The 17,725-nt window shown below is 47.2% G+C and overlaps 1 protein-coding gene across 1 annotated transcript in view; it reads right to left on the bottom strand.

The window, feature by feature from the left end:
• The window catches only part of LOC120910423, a 58,609-nt gene that overhangs the window by 18,663 nt on the left and 22,221 nt on the right, over positions 1-17,725 (bottom strand). The window contains exons 5-7 of the mRNA XM_040322182.1: positions 15,061-15,111; positions 9,446-9,630; positions 8,724-8,758 (exon numbers count right to left, since the gene is read on the bottom strand). Coding sequence (XP_040178116.1) covers positions 8,724-8,758; positions 9,446-9,630; positions 15,061-15,111 — 271 coding nt within the window. The remainder of the gene's footprint in view (positions 1-8,723; positions 8,759-9,445; positions 9,631-15,060; positions 15,112-17,725) is intronic.

Here is a 17,725-nt window from a genome sequence, read left to right as displayed (position 1 = left end):
AAAAAATATTTGCTAAAGATCTTAAAGGAACTAGGTAAATTTAAAAAAGGCTACTTAATATTGGCTGGAGATTTAGGGGCAAATCCACAAAAGAGATACTCCGGCGTAAGCCGTCGTATCTCTGGTTCTAACTTTGGAACTGATCCTCAGAAGCAGTTTTCCTAAGTTAGGCAGAAGATCCAACATCTGTAAGGGACTTACACTGCCGGATCTTAGGATGCAGTACCGCATCCGCCACTGGGGGCATTTCGAGTCGAAATGCCTCTGTTAGTATGCAAATTAGCACTTAGGGCGATCCTCAAAGCTTTTGTACCTAGTTTTTTCGCCGTAAGTGTTAGTTTGCCTGGTGTAAAACTAGGGCTGCTTTTACAAGGTGTAAAGTTAGTCACACCTTGTAAAGGCCCATTCAAGCGACGGCATTTGGTATGCATTCCCGAGGGAGAACTCCATGCCAATTTTCAATGAAAAAAACGGCATGGGTTCCCCCTCAGGAGCATACCAGGCCCTTAGGTCTGTTATGGGTTGTAAGGAGACCCCCCTCCGCCGCAAAATTGACGTAGGGGGTCCCCCTACAATCCATACCAGACCCGTATCCAAAGCACGCTACCCGGCCAGCCAGGAAGGGAGTGGGGACGAGCGAGCGCCCCCCCCCCTCCTGAGCCGTGCCAGGCCGCATGCCCTCAACATGGGGGGGTTGGGTGCTCTGGGGCAGGGGGGCGCACTGCGGGCCCCCCCACCCCAGAGCACCCTGTCCCCATGTTGATGAGGACAGGACCTCTTCCCGACAACCCTTGCCATTGGTTGTCGGGGTCTGCGGGCGGAGGCTTATCGGAATCTGGGAGTCCCCTTTAATAAGGGGGCCCCCAGATACCGGCCCCCCACCCTAAGTGAATGGATATGGGGTACATCGTACCCCTATCCATTCACCTGTAGGCAAAAAGTAAAATGTAGTAAACACACAACACAAGGCTTTTTAAAATATTTTATTATTCTGCTCCGGATGCCCCCCCTGTCTTCGTTATTAGCTCAATTACCAGGGGGGGCTTCTTCTTCCGCTCTCCGGGGGTCTTCTCCGCTCTCCGGGGGTGTTCCGCTCTCCGGGGGGGGCTTCTCCGGACTCCGGGGGGCTTCTTCCATCTTCTCCCCTCTTCCGCTCTTGACTCGGCGAACCCCGGTTCTTCTGCAGCTCTCCGGTGCCTTCTTCTTCAGCGCTGGCTGCCTGCTATGTTTGTGTGTTAGCTCGATTTCAAACAGGCAGCCGGCGCGGTCTTCTGTGACGTCAGGGTCTTCTGGTCTTCTGTTCTTCCTATGTTGCCTCGTCGCCTGTTGTCGCTGTAATGATGGAAGCGCGCCTTGCATCACATTTATATAGGCATCGCCGTCCCATCATGCTCCGGCAGGTACCCACGTGGTGGGTGCACGTGGGTAGGCACCCACCACGTGGGTACCTACCGGAGCATGATGGGACGGTGATGCCTATATAAATGTGATGCAAGGCGCGCTTCCATCATTACAGCGACAACAGGCGACGAGGCAACATAGGAAGAACAGAAGACCAGAAGACCCTGACGTCACAGAAGACCGCGCCGGCTGCCTGTTTGAAATCGAGCTAACACACAAACATAGCAGGCAGCCAGCGCTGAAGAAGAAGGCACCGGAGAGCTGCAGAAGAACCGGGGTTCGCCGAGTCAAGAGCGGAAGAGGGGAGAAGATGGAAGAAGCCCCCCGGAGTCCGGAGAAGCCCCCCCCGGAGAGCGGAACACCCCCGGAGAGCGGAGAAGACCCCCGGAGAGCGGAAGAAGAAGCCCCCCCTGGTAATTGAGCTAATAACGAAGACAGGGGGGGCATCCGGAGCAGAATAATAAAATAGTTTAAAAAGCCTTGTGTTGTGTGTTTACTACATTTTACTTTTTGCCTACAGGTGAATGGATAGGGGTACGATGTACCCCATATCCATTCACTTAGGGTGGGGGGCCGGTATCTGGGGGCCCCCTTATTAAAGGGGACTCCCAGATTCCGATAAGCCTCCGCCCGCAGACCCCGACAACCAATGGCAAGGGTTGTCGGGAAGAGGTCCTGTCCTCATCAACATGGGGACAGGGTGCTCTGGGGTGGGGGGGCCCGCAGTGCGCCCCCCTGCCCCAGAGCACCCAACCCCCCCATGTTGAGGGCATGCGGCCTGGCACGGCTCAGGAGGGGGGGGGGGCGCTCGCTCGTCCCCACTCCCTTCCTGGCTGGCCGGGTAGCGTGCTTTGGATACGGGTCTGGTATGGATTGTAGGGGGACCCCCTACGTCAATTTTGCGGCGGAGGGGGGTCTCCTTACAACCCATAACAGACCTAAGGGCCTGGTATGCTCCTGAGGGGGAACCCATGCCGTTTTTTTCATTGAAAATTGGCATGGAGTTCTCCCTCAGGAATGCATGCCGAGCGACGCTGTCATTTTTTTTTATAATTATTTGTTTTCCCGGCGCGTCTTTTTTTCACCCGTCGTAACTTTAGTGTCCCGTCGCAATCCACAAAGCCGCCCGGCGTCAATTACGTTCGCGCGATGCACGTCGGGAAAATGACGTCACACGCATGCGCAGTACGGCCGGCGCGGGAGCGCGCCTCATTTAAATTGTAAACGCCCCCCGGAGAGGAGGAACGCCTTACGACGGCGGCACTTAACTTACACTGCTTGAAATTTTTACGTAAGTGCTTTGAGGATCAGGCACTTAGGTAAAAACTTTAAGTCAGTGTAACTTAACTGCTGAAAGTTAAGTTACGCCGCCTGGCTGAGGATTTGGCCCTTAAACTTTACTATGGACAGCAAATTAGACTCTACTTCTGGGGCTCTAGATAAAGAAAAAAAAGTATTAAGAAGAGTAAAAGGAAAATTATTTGAACATCAATTAGTAGACGTCTGGAGGATTCAGCATCCTAGTATAAAAGACTTCACATACCATTCAACGATACATGGAATGTATTCCAGATTGGACTACATATTGATCGAACATAGCGCATTGGAGGTAGTAATGGAAACAACAATAGAAATAGCCACAATATCAGACCATGCCCCAGTGACAATGAAGCTAAAAGTAAAAAGGGAAATGATGGGGAGAGGAGCTTGGAGAATAAACGAAGATATAATTGAAGATCAAGAAGTAGAGAAGATAATAGAAACAGAAATTGACCAGTATTTCCTGACTAACGATACACCAGAATTGAGTAAAGCAATTATTTGGGAAGCGTACAAGGCCGTTATAAGGGGCCAATTCATAGTCATTGGAGCCAGAAAAAAGAAAGAATATGCAAACAATCTTAAAAGAAATATATGACTTGGAACAAAGACATAAGAGAAATGTTGAAAAGGAAACCCAACGAGCCTTAATACTAAAAAGGGGAATTATTGAAAGATCTAATGGAGAAGGAAACAAGAAGGGAGTTCAATAGAAAGGACTTTCAGAAAGAAAGGACAGATATAAAGGAGGAAACCAGCCTGGAAAACACCTTGCAAAAATACTAAAGTGCAATAAGTCACTAAACTATATAGAGAAGATAAAGAATGGAAGAGGTGAAATGGTGAATAAAACAGCTGATTTTGCAACAGCATTTCAAACATATTATAGTGCATTATATGCAATTAGAAAGGAAGATACACATAAGGGGAAAGAGAAGCTGAAAGAAAAAAACACAAGAATATTTAAAGAATGCGAAACTGCCAAAAATAAAAGAACGACGTCTGATAGCCTTGGAAGCAGGGATTACACTGGAAGAAATTATAAGAGCATTAAAAGAAACACCCACTGGCAAAAGCCCCAGACCAGATGGGTTCACCATCAAATATTATAAAACATTTCAGAACCAACTGATCCCGAGACTATGTGACTACTTTAACCAAATAGGAGAAGAGGATGTCAGACTGTGTACTCACCGAGGCCGAGATGCTGAGGGCGGCTAACCGTTGCGACCTGGCGCACTCCGTCCCCTGGAGTTGGGACAGGGGAGGAAGGCACCAGGAGGCACCAGCAAGGTAACTGGACGGGTAGTAGGTGCTGGGCTGAAGACTGGGCAGGAGGCCCCTGCTGGTGATGGATGGTAGAGCAGGCAGCTTCAGTAACACAGCGCAGGCTGTAGAGCAGATAGCTTGGGTAACACAGAGCAGGTTGCAGAGCAGGTAGCTTTGGTCACAGAACAGGTTTCTGGGAGCAAGACTGGAAGCAGGTCCGGGGTGCAAGCCAAGGTTCAAGGGCAGGAGAGAGCAACAAGTCCAAAGACAAAAGCCAGAGATCAGGGGTTGGAGAAGACAGCATATCCAGGAACAAAAGCCAAGGTCAGGTTCGGAGGGAGAGCAGAGTCGTGCGGAAGTCTGGGTCGGAGATTCAGGTAAGGTGGCAGAGAGTCCAAGCACAAGCTGAAGACAAACCAGCAACCCGTCATGAGACAGGAGCTGGTTTAAATAGGCCGGTCAGGCCTCTGATTCCGGGGGGGTGCGCACCCGTGCGCGCGCCCGTGCGCGCGTCGCCGGACCGCGCGCCTTTCCCGCACCGGTACGTGCCGGAGCGCGACTCCACCGCGCATGTGCGCCATACGGTGACTGGCAGGGCTGGTTCCCTGACAGAGGAAATGCGACACAAATCTTTATTGGCCCACATCACTATAATACCAAAACCTGGGAAAGAAAAGACATTATGTTCTAGTTACAGGCCTATAGCATTATTAAATACCGACACAAAACTATACGCAAAAATTCTAGCCACCCGACTAAAGGACCTAATGCCAGATTGGGTAGACCCAGACCAGAGTGGGTTTATACCCGGACGAGAAGGCAGAGATAACAGTCTAAAATCTATATTACTATTGCAGGAAAACAAGGGCGTAAAATCCCCAGTTCTACTCCTGTCAATAGATGCCGAGAAAGCATTTGACAGGGTAGACTGGGGATTTATGATGGAAACGCTCCAACATCTGGGGATGGGACCTAAAATTAGACACTGGATACAAAATCTGTACAGTAGACCAACGGCAATGGTCAAGGTTAATGGTAAATTGTCATCTCCCTTTGAAATGTATAATGGGACCAGACAAGGGTGCCCGCTCTCGCCACTTCTATACATATTAACGCTGGAACCTTTTTTGGCAACTCTGCGAAATAATCCCAAAATAGAGGGGGTGAGAATAGGCGAAGAAGAACACAAGATAGCGGCATATGCCGATGATATTTTAATGTATATAACTAACCCAAGCGAGACCTTGCCGAACATAGCCAAGGAAATAAAAAAGTATGGAGAACTTATAGTTCAGCACTATGGCTGTAGTTTATAATTGATGAGAGTTTACTCGAACGCCCGTTCCGCCTAACGTCTAACATATGACGTGACGATCCGAGCGTAACGGGCGTTCGAGTAAGCCGGCCGGCTTTACATTATCTTTGCTTTTACCCATCTACTCTTGTCAGGGCACAGACCTTTTGCGGTCACTTTCCCCACTTGGTTCTGGATGGAGTTGAACCTGGGATCTCACCGTTTCAGGTCCAGCTCTTTGTCTTTGAGCCACTGCTCAGTGCTATCCTGTGTGCTATCCATTTGAGCCTAGTGCTGAACCCGTACTTTCTGTGGACCAATCAGTGGCCAGTGTGGCCTATTTAAGCCAGCCCCTTCCCCTTTGCTAATTGCTGGTTCGTTGTCAGCTTTACCCTGTGAGAGAACCTTGAAACCTGAAGACCCTGACCTGCTTGACCCGGATTGGACCTTGACGATTCTCTGCCGTCTCCTACACTTGACCCCTGCCTGCTTATCGGATTTGCTGTTGTCTCCTGCCCCTTGACCTTGGCTTGCTCTCACGGACTTCCTCTGATCTCTCCAACTCCTGACCCACGGCCTGTGACCCGGATTTGCCTTTGTTTCCTGTTGGTCCCTTCTGGACTTACCTGCCTGTTCCTGCCTGATCAACGACTGTCTCCAGTCCTCTGCACCTGCCCTGTTTTCGTCAGCTGCACCAAGTCTGCCTACCAGTTCCCGGCACCGGTGCCTCCTTGTGCCGTCCCTCCTCTGTTCTAACTCCAGGGAGTGGTCTGCACAGGGTCGCAAAGGTGAGCCGCCCTCAGCATCTCGGCCTCGGTGAGTACTTACCTTAATGGTCCTGACAACTCTTCTGTAAGTGTAACTTATTTTATTAAACTTAGCAACATTTCTACGTACTTCACTATGTGGGCCCATTATTCCTTTTCGGTTTACTATTGATGATGAGCTATCGGGAGGATTCATAGGACATCCAAGTCAGTTGTTGTTTCATACAAAGGCCCTGGCTAGGGTTTATAGCCACAAGTCGTTTACACTTGCCTTCTGGTAAGCCTCCAGCTTATTAAGTGTTCTGGTGTTGGTGATTATTTACATTCAAGTCACGATTGTATGTATCTGCACTCGCTGTTTGCTGAACTTCACTATGTGAGCTTTTTATACTTTTTGGTTACATTCAACTGTTGATGACCTACCTGGAGGATCTTCAGTCCATTTATATCTACTGCTGTTTCACTTAAAGGCCCTGGCTGGGGTTTACAGCCGCAAGCTGGTTATGCTTGCCTTCTGGTAAGCCTCCATTTTCAAAGGTGTTTTGGTGGTGGTAATTGAATTTGCACTGTCTTGCAGAACTTTTTTATCATCAGGATTGTTTCCAATGCTCAGGACGCACTATTTGTTTTTACACAAATATCTTTCACTTCAATTTTCCGTATTTGTCTCTAGCAATTTGAACTTTGTTTCACAATCGGACTAATTATCATCTAAGTGTGTTATTCATCATTTCACATTTAGATTTTCACTATTGTATTTATTATTTTAGGTTTATTATTTTTCACACAGCGCAACTCAAATTTTTTTCCTATTATGCACAGCTGCACCAGATTCTTTGCACTCCAGTTTTAGTAAATCTACCCCTATATATTTATTCTGTATGCAGAAAAGCATATACTGTATAATGAAAAAGTTTATTTTGTATTTTAAATATTCTCTGATTTGAGGTTTAATGCAGTTAGCGAGCAGGCTAAGGTTCAAACGGAGAGAAGTGTGTGTAAACAAACCTTTCCCTGTTCTTCCTAGTGTGACTGCCACTGATCATCTGCCCCCTGTCAGGGAACAAATGATCAGTGACGTCACACACGCCCCCACACAGTAGTAATCACTCCCTAGGAAACACTTAACCCCTTCAGGTTAACCCCTTCACTGCCAGTGTAATTTTCACAGTAATCAGAGCGTTTTTATAGCACTTTTCGCTGTAAAAATTACAATGGCCCCAAAATAGTGTCAAAAGTGTCCGATGTGTCTGCCATAATGTCGCCGTCATGATTAAAATCGCTGATCTCCGCCATTACTAGTAAAAAAAAATAATAATAAAAATGCCAAAAAACAATATACCCTATTTTGTAACTTTTGCGCAAACCAATCAATAAACCCTTTTTGCGATTTTTACCAAAAATATGTAGAAGAATATGTATCGGCCTAAACTGAGGAAAAGTTTTTTTATATATTTTTGGGGGATATTTATTATAGCAAAAAGTAAAATATTGCATTTTTTTTTCAAAATTGTCGCTCTATTTTTATTTATAGCGCAAAAAATAAAAACCACAGAGGTGATCAAATACCACCAAAAGAAAGCTCTATTTGTGGTAAAAAAAGGACGTCAATTTTTGTTTGGGAGCCACGTCGCACAACCGCGCAATTGTCAGTTAAAGCGACGCAGTGCCGAATCGCAAAAAGGGGCCTGGTCCTTTAGCTACAAAATGGTCTGGGGCTTAAGTGGTTAAAAGTGAAGCATGTCCACTGTCTGGTACAGGTTCAGGTACAGAGAGATCACTAGCAGTAAACAAAATAACAAAATACTACATTGTGAGTCTGTCTCAGACATTAGAAGATACATAATAGCACATACTGTGGAATAGTCATGGCTATAACTTCTTAAATTAGAAGTCCTTATACATGGTAAAAAAAAATCTGATGAATGCACCAACAATATACAGTACTTGAAATATAATTTAAATACTATATATATTAATAAAAAACTAAGCCTGTACAAGGACTGAAATTGCACCCAAGTTGGACCAAAGTAGTGCAGGAAACATTTCTAAAATCAGAACAACTTGTCATCAGCTTTCATAGGGAAACATTGAATTTGACATTGTCATTCGATTTAGGGTCTCATAAGTTGGATCCCGTATCCTAACAGTGTGAACCAAGCCTAAGGGTTAACAATCTATGGGAAGAGCATGCAGTACACAGTGGTATACAAGTCTGATGCAAATAAGATTTGGCAATGATTTAGGTTGGGTTCACACTGCAGCACGGAGCGGCTCACAGCAGGAGTCCGGAGCATCCCTGTTCACTGTTTCAGGTCCAATTTCAGTGCAAATTTTTGGCTGAATTTGGATCTTAAATAGACCAAAAGACACACAGGACTCCTGTGCAATTTGCACCGGAGCCGCTCCGGAGATGTGTGAACCGGCTCCTTAGAGAGCTGGCCACCACCTCCTGACATTGGATGTTGAGAAACCCTGCATCCAATTCACAAAAGTGTGAACCAAGCCTAAATCTTTTGAATCTTTTCTAGATTATTTTCAGTTTTACCAGCTTAAGACAGAAAATAATTCTACAAAAAAACACCACAAAATGTGTTTTCTTCCATTCCCCACTTACCCCTCAATGAGATAAACATTGTATAATAACACAAGGAACCCAAACACCAACTCACCATCTTTAGCTGTTTCTGAACACAGTTGTCTGATACTGATTTGGTAGAATATGTTGTGACATTTTATACCCATTCTTCTATGGAAATGTTTATCTAGTGCACAGTGTACACAAAGTGCATTCGACAGCTGATAAAAAATGACTGTTTATCTAAAAGGCAGGCCAAAATGTGTTATTTAATTAGAGTTAAACATTAAGCCTTGGTTCACACTGGAGAACACAGTGATTCACAGTAGGGGTCCGGTGTGTTCACTGTTTCAGATCCGATTTCAGCCCAAATGTTTGACTGAATTTGGACCTAAAATGGACTAATAGACGCACAGGACTCCTGTGCAATTTGCACCAGAGGCGCTCCGAAGATGTGTAAACCAGCTCCATAGAGAGCTGGTCACAATCTCCTGCAAGGCAAATTGGATGCGAGGAAAATCTTCATCCAATTTCCAATAGTGTGAGCCCAGCCTAAATATAACGGAGAATTTTTTTTTGATAACAACTACAATTTTGGGTGCTCTTGCATGGCTAATAAGGAACTACGGTCCTACAAAGTCAGAGGACACTACTTTACTTTTCCATAGCTATTTCACTAAACCACCAATCTAATGGAACTGCACATTGGCTTTTCTATGAGTATTAAAGTGGATGTAAACCCACTCTCATCAATTATAAACTACTGCCATACTGCTGAACTATAAGGCTATACATGCCTCCTGCATGTATCCTTACCTTTCAAGTGTCTCCCCCTTTTTCTATTTGGAGCCCCAAAAAACTCTGGATTCAGTAGGCGGGTCTGTTGTGTGGCATTCGTGACATCAGCAGACTCCACGCCCACCTCTACATTCCCCTTGGTCAGAGCACGCACAGGAGAGGCAGAGCGCGTTCTTGGCAAAAGCAGAGTGCGCTCACGCCCCCTGTCAGTCCAGCACACACACATGGATGTCCATTGACAGTTGGGGATGATTAGTGCAGAGGGGACAGCTGTGAGCACCGAACCCCCTGCATGGCTTTTCAGCTGACAGCCACGAGAGGGAGAGGAGAAGCACCTAATGAAAAGTCATGCAGGGAAATCGGTGCTCACAGCTGTCCCCAGCTGCACCGATCATCCCTGACTGTCACCCATGTCTTCCTCCTCCAGCGCCTGTGTTCTCCAACACACCCCTCTTCATCTCTGGCGCCCTCCGTGTCCTCCACATCCACCCGCTGTGTCTGTGTCTTCCTCCTCCACCCCCCCTTGTTCCCTCCCCTCCTCTCCCGTGGGCTGCAGGTAGATCTGTCAGGATGGAGAGAGGAGGAAGGTCCCTTCCTTTTCTGAATAGGACATCGAAAGCTTTTGTTACCAATCTCTCTCTGTGTTCTGTGTGTACTCTGCTTCAGTTTATGAATGGAGAGGAGCCGCTCGTGCATGAGATGTAGGTGAAACTCGAAAAATTTGAAAATCATGCAAAAGTTCATTTATTTTACAAATGCAACTTAAAGGGTGAAACTAATATATGAGATAAGGCCCATACACATGGTCAGACTTTTCGATAACAACGGTCCGGACGTGTTAATCCGACAATCTGACCGTCTGTATGCTCCATCGGACAATTGTTTTCGGTTTTTCAACGGACAAATGTTCACTGTGCATGTTCTCAAACTTTCCGACAACAAATGGCCGATGGAGGATCATCCAATCGTGTGTACACAAGTTCATTGTACTAAAATCCAAACTAAAGTACAAACACATATGCTCAGAACCAATGCTAAACATCAAACAACAATAGCAAAAGTTGCCCAAAGGGTGGCGGTAAAGAGTTGCAAAACCACGTGATTTGGTGAATGTTGGCTGAAAATGTTCTGCTGTGTGTATGCAGAATAAGCTCACAGCCAACGCCCCTTCGGAACAAAATCCATGGAAAAGTCAGATGGAAGTCTGTTTGTGTGTACAAGGCTATAGACTCATTGCATGCAAACAAGATAGTTCAAGCTGTGATTTTTCATAATTGTGATGATTATGGCTTACAGCTCCTGAAAAACCCAAATCCACAATTTCAGAAAAATTGAATATTGTGAAAAGGCGCAATATTTTAGGCTCAAAGTGACCCATTCTAATCAGCTAATTAAGCCATAACTCCTGCAAAGGGTTCTTGAGCCTTTAAATGGTCTCTCAGTCTAGTTCAGTAGGAATCACAATCATGGGAAAGACTGTTGAACTGACAGTTGTGCAGGAAACCATCATTGACACCCTCCATAAGGGGGGAAAGCCTCAAAAGGTAATTGCAAAAGAAGTTGGATGTTCCCAAAGTGCTGTATCAAAGCACAGTAATAGAAAGTTATGTGGAAGGGAAAAGTGTGGAAGAAAAAGGTGCACAAGCAGCAGGGATGATCGCAGCCTGGAGAGGATTGTCAGGAAAAGGTCATTCAAAAGTGTTGGGGACTTTCACAAGGAGTGGACTGAGGCTGGAGTCAGTGCATCAAGAGCCACCACACAGTGATGGATCCTGGACATGGACTTCAAATGTCGTATTCCTCTTGTCAAGCCACTCCTCCTGAACAACAAACAGAAGCGTCTTACCTGGGCTAAAGAAAAACATAACTGGTCTGTTGCTCAGTGGTCCAAAGTCCTCTTTTCTGATGAGAGCAAATTTTGCATCTCATTTGGAAACCAAGGGCCAGATCCACAAAAGAGATACGCCGACTTAACTCGAGATTTCTAAATTTACACGGCGCGTATCTTTGCGCCTGATCCTCAAAACGAGATACGCCTGAAATTCTGGTATTTCCGTCCTACCTAAAATAATTACACCGGCGCTTCTTTGTGCGCAAATTACGCTAGGCACGCCGCTGTTTTTGATAGGCAAAGATGCAAATGAGGGAGATAGGGCGATCCACAAAATTAAGTGTGTGCGGCGTAGATTACGACCTGTGCGCTTCTGTTAGTTTCCCGGAGCAATTTTACACTTTATAAAAGCAGCCCTAATTTTACACATGCCGTGTAAATATGTCAGCTAAAGCAATACCATGAAGGAAGAGCTGAGCACACACACTTGCTGGACTAAAATCTGTATGCCACCATGCCAGGGGCATCCATGCCCATATCTATAATAGTGACTTTAGTAACCCAGGGTACCCCCTCTTCTGAGGGAACAGCAGTCAGGAGATGCCTCCCAGAATGCATATTGCACTGTAAACACACATTAATTATGTCACAATGAGAATGCATGAATGCACGCCACTGTGGTCCCTAGCACAGACACATCACATGCACATCTAATTGGATTAGATCCAAGTGGCCCCCCCCCCTTTGGTACTTGGGAGCAGTAACGCCACGCCACGGCTCCAATTATGTCACTGTGCATTCATACACCATTCAGGAACCTGGGATTACACTTCTCCCTGGTCCTGGGGATCCCTACTCCACCAAAACTGAGGGTGACACCCTTATTTTATCAGGAATGCCACCCCCCCACATTCACACATCATTCACACACATAAATCAAATCATAAGTACAGAATACCAAATTAAATAATAAAAAAAAAATAAAAAACATAAAAATAAAAAAACAAAAGTATCCCTGCTAATTCAGTTGCGGCGGCGATTGCTACGCCTTGGCTGGGCACGGCCACGGCCACGGCCGACCCGAGGATCTCCATTGGGGGGGTGTGAGCAGGGGAAGGAGGATCCTCCTGGGGGGGTGAGCAGGGGAAGGAGGAGCCTCCTGGGGGGGGTGAGCAGGGGAAGGAGGAGCCTCCCCTGCTGGCCTGCCCTCCAAGGCCACTGCTATTCTTGTGAGACAGGCAGTAAGGGGAGCCACATTGGCCTGGCCAGACCTGGTATTGTCCTGCACAGCCTGGGTCAGGGCACTCACCTCCTGGGCCACGCCTGTTTTGGCGGTCTGCAGGTCATTCAAGCATGTAATGACCGCCACTGAGTTGGTGGCCACATCACCGAGTGCCTCCTTCATTACACCCAGGCTGTGCTCCATCTGGGTGAGTTTTTGATGCATTTTACCCAGAGTGCGGGTCTGCCGGGCATTGTCCCTCATCACACTGACCGGAAAACCCTCGGCCACCCCCCTGGTCTCCTGGGTCGGCATCCTGCCTGCCGCTGAGTCTTGCGGCCCTGGAGGAGGGGAGAGAGTGACCCTTGTGAGTTGGGGCCTGTTGGGGGAGAAGTGGGAGGGGCTACCCCTGATGGTGGCCTGACTGCTGCCAGCCTCTGGGCTAGCCTCAGGGGAAGACTCAAAGGTCATCCTATCAGAGGCCAACAGGACTTCCCGGCCAATCTGTAGATTTTCTTCCTCCTCCCCCTCATCCTCCTCCCCCTCAACCTCCTCCCCCTCAACCTCCTCATGAGGGGAGGTTTGACCACTCCCCTCCCCTGGGGAATCCTGCCCTTCTTGGGACTCATCATCAGCCTGGCTTGGGGGTGGTGCAGCAGCCTGGCCTGATGGGCCTGCAACCTTCTGGCCTGATGGGCCTGCAACCTCCTGGCCATCTGTGGAGGACACAAAACAATCACAGGTTTGAGGATCCACACACTTGGCACATCTTCCCTTCCCCCACCCACACATGCTAATCACCAGAGAGAAAAACCAAAAACGTACCTGTCCTCACAGGAACATCTGACTGATAGCCACGCAGGCCCACCACCTGCTGTGGGTGGAAACACTGGGCCACTGCCCATTCCTCCTCAGTCAGCCTGACTGGGCAGGGTCCCCCTCCTCCAGTGCCCCTGGTATGGGCATCGATCCTTGCCATCTTGTTCCAGACCACGCTCCTAAGATCGTTTATTTTTTTTTGTATGCCAGCGGGGGTCCTGGTCTCCCCCCCCCCCGCCGCATTGATCTGATCCGTGATCTTTTTAAGTATCTCCTTCCTCCTGGCCGGGGGGGTGTTCCGGCTCTCAGGGCCATGCAGATAACGCCCATATCGGACGATGCCCCGAGCAAGAATTTGCTTCTCTCCCAGGGTAAAATTCAGCTTCCTGCGCTTGGGGGCCATCACAGACACCACCCAGCAACAAGAAACTCACCCAAAAAGCAATCAACAATACACACACACAACAAACAAACAAACAAACTCACTGAAAAAACAAACAAAAATCTAAACACACAAGCAGACAGCTACTATAAATTCAAAAACAAACACGCAAAAAAAAATACAATCACAAACAAACAATCAGAAAATACAATCACAAACAAACAATCAGAAAATACAATCACAAAAAAAAAAAAAAAAAACACTTATCAAAAACAAACACCAACTATACTCTCCAACTCCTCAACAACTTTTCTCACAAACACAACTTACCAACAAACACCAACAAACGTTCAGAGCAGAAGCAACTTGCTCTAGGAAGGGAAACACTGGGATATACTTTTGCAAGGGAAGTGTGTTTGACTGGGGCTTTTTATACACAGGGCGATCCTCAAACTAAGTATGCTTGGCCTTTTACCTATCTCACTGATTGCGCCGAACAAGTTCTGCACATGCCCAGTGAGGTCCAGATTCGTGCGCGCATGCGCAGTACGGCCGGCGCCTCATTTGCATGGGGTCACGGCTCATTACAATGAAGCACGCCCACTTCCTTGCCACTTGCAATAAGCCCGCCTTACGCCTCGGAATTTAAGTTACGCTGGCGCAAATTTAGCCGCAAATGCGCTGTGGATACGGCACTTACGATACCAAATTAGGACGCCGTAACTTAAATGACATAAGTTTTGAAGAACTAAATTTGCGCCGCTTTTTGTGGATCTGGCCCCAAAGACCCAGAGTATGGAGGAAGAATGGAGAGGCACACATTGCAAGATGCTTGAAGTCCAGTGTGAAGTTTCCACAGTCTGTGTTGATTTGGGGAGCCATGTCATCTGCTGGTGTTGGTCCACTGTGCTTCATTAAGTCCAGGGTCAATGCAGCCGTCTACCAGGAGATTTTGGAGCATTGCCATGAGACATGAGATCGAACAATGCAGAACAGCTGAAGGCCGCTATTAAATCTTCCATAACAACTGATCGCTTCCATGCCACGTTGCATTGAGGCAGTAATTGCTGCAAAAGGGGCCCAAACCAAGTACCGAGTACATATTATTGCTTATACTTTTCAGAGGTCCGATATTGTTATATGTACAATCCTTGTTTTATTGATTGCATGTAATATTCAAATTTTCTGAGATTATGGCTTACAGCTCATGAAAACCCCAAATCCACAATCCTCACAATTATGACAAATCAGCTTGAACTATCTTGTCTCTCTCATGTATTGGGTTCACCTTTTAAGTTGCATTAGTGAAATAAATGAACTTTTGCTCGATTATTCAAATTTTTCGAGTTTCACCTGTATTTAAATCACCTGTCACTCACAGAACTGGGGAATAACTGACTGGTATTTCTCGTTTTGTCAGTTTTATCTCACTGAAAAAATATAAGAGGATTGCTCAGAGCTGGATTAACTCTTCGTGGCAAGCCTGGGCACAGATTATATGAAATCCTATACTGTACAATGTGCGAGCCTGAATAAAACATTTTGGGTTTACATCCAATTTAAAGACCTGGGGTTCCCATGGGCACATTGCCCTGAACAGTAAAACAAAGCCTAAAGCCTGGTACACACGATCAGATTGTTGGCCAACCAAGCGTCTGATTTTTTTTTTTGTCTTAAGGGCGTGAGCCTGGATCTTGTCTTGCATACTAACGGTACACAATTTTCGTGCCACAAACACAAACGTAGTGACATACTATGTGGAATTTCAGCTCTTGAGCGCCACCCTTTGGGCCCCTTCTGCTAATTTCGTGTTTGGTGAGTATTGATTCCGAGCATGTGTGTTTGTACTTTAAACTTTTGTGTGATGGACTTGTGTACTGACCATCAAAAAATCTGACCAACAGACCGTTGTCCGCAGAAAATTTACTAGCATGCCATCCAACATTTGTTGGCAGAAAGTTGGACAACAATTGTCTGAAGAAGTGTATGAAGGGTCAGATTTTATGCCAACAGTCTGTCAACAGACAATCCCCTGCCAACAATCTGATCATGTGTACAAGGCTTTAGTCTACATATACATGTGCTGTAAGCATTGTATGCAACATATATGCCACATTTCTTCTACCTACAAAATAGGCTTTAAATACTATGTGATAGACCTGGGGAACCCTTTGACACACCAAAGAGTCAAAAATGGTTATCCACATGGCCACATAATGCTGAAAAAGAAATGTGACTTAACCACTTGCCGGCCAGCTCACGTACATTTACTGCTGCAGGCTGAGCGAATCGCCGTACCTGTATGGCGGCTTGCACAGGTGCAGTTGCGGACGTTTCAAAAAGTTCAGAAACCTTAGCCATAAGCAGGGATTTTCTGGTGCCTCTTTTACTAGCCCTTGTACCTCTTCTCAGGGACATAGTGCCTTTGGCTTTGCAGCAGGGCCGGACTGGCCAACCGGGAGACCGGGAAAATTCCCAGTAGGCCGGCCGCCTGCTCTTGCCTGCTGTCACTGCAGTCTGCCTGTCAGTCAAATGTACAGTAATCAGCGGCGGGCCGCAGCCGCGATCGCCGCGGCCGCCGCTCTTTTCACTTGTGCAGGGGTGACGGCTGCTGTTCCCTGGGGCTGCTTTTACATACCTGCAGACTGCGGTAGTTAAAAGCAGCCGCAGGCCGGCGGGTTGCGGCCGCCATGCTCGGCGCCACACTTGCCTTCTTGATCTAGTCCTGACGTTTTGTTTTTCTCCTGCTCGGCTCCTCCCCTTAGACACATTAACAGTGATGCTGCTCACTGATTAGCTAGGCTACCTAGCTAATCAGTGAGCAGCATCACTGATCATGTGTCTAAGGGGAGGAGCCGAGCAGGAGAAAAACAAAACGTCAGGACTAGATCCATCGTCCCGTGCGGCGCCAAAACGAGAGCCTACAATGTCTCTGCACGGTCATGAGTGAGGGGAGAGCCGCAGAGCAGAAGAGGATGCCCCCACCGCCCCAGTCGCCACTCTGCCTTGGAGCACAGGTGAAAAAAAAACATTTTAATGCAATTTATAAAATGAATCTCTCTCTTACCATATCTGCACCCCCCCCCCTTCTCTCTCTGTCACCTACCTTTGGTGCCCCTGCAATAAAATTTAAATCTGTATAATAATCTCAGAGAGGAGGGGGGGGCGGGGTGCACCGTGCAATGCCTTGTGAGAGAGATTATTATACAGGTTTAGGTTACAATTTGCACCCCCCCCCTCTCTGTCACTTTTGCTGCCCCTGCAAATTGTAATTAAAAAAACAGCCAAAAACGTCAAAAAAAATCCCACCTGTCCTCCTGCGGCTGCCTCCCGCACTATAGCCCCAGCGGTACGGTACTTTACCTGAAAAATTATGTTACTTAGCTGTTGGCAGTATGGAGGAGTGTGACAGGCACCCCCCATGCTCATTTACGAGTGTGACCGGCCACTCGGCCAGATTGTCATTTGTTTGACTGGAGGAGGCTCCACCTAAAGCTCCACCTACCCTCCTATGCGCTCTTCCTTAATCTTTTCCCCGAGCGAGCAGGTCGGTGAGTGCCGTCACCCGTCACGTGAGGTTGTTTCTTAGGCTACTTTCACACTGGGGCATTGTGCCGTCGGCAGTAAAGTGTCAGTATTTTAGCAGCGCTTTACTGTCATTTTTGTGGCGCTATTCAGCCGCTAGCTGGGCGCCTCATAGATTTTTTTGAGCGTCCTGCCAGCACAATGCTAGCGGCCCAAAAGGATAAAAAAACGTCCGCAAAGCGCCGCTGCAGCAGCGCTTTGCTGGCGGTTCAGCGCCGCTGCCCATTGATTTCAATGGGCAGGGACACTTTGGAAGCAGTGTGTACACCATTCCTACAGGGCCTCAAAGATGCGGCTAGCAGGACTTTTTTGAGCATCCTGCCAGCGCACCGCTCCAGTGTGAAAGCTTTCGCATTGGAGTGAGAAGAGAGGCTCTTTCAGGGCATTTTGCAGGCGCTATTTTGTAGCGCCTGCAAAGCACCTCAGTGTGAAAGTAGTCTAAGACCCCTTTCACACTGA

The sequence above is a fragment of the Rana temporaria genome, chromosome 8 (assembly GCF_905171775.1).
Source record: "Rana temporaria chromosome 8, aRanTem1.1, whole genome shotgun sequence".
Classification (NCBI taxonomy): Eukaryota; Metazoa; Chordata; class Amphibia; order Anura; family Ranidae; genus Rana; species Rana temporaria.
The sequence above is the reverse complement of the archived record's forward strand: the minus strand, read 5'-3'. Positions and strand labels throughout refer to the sequence as shown.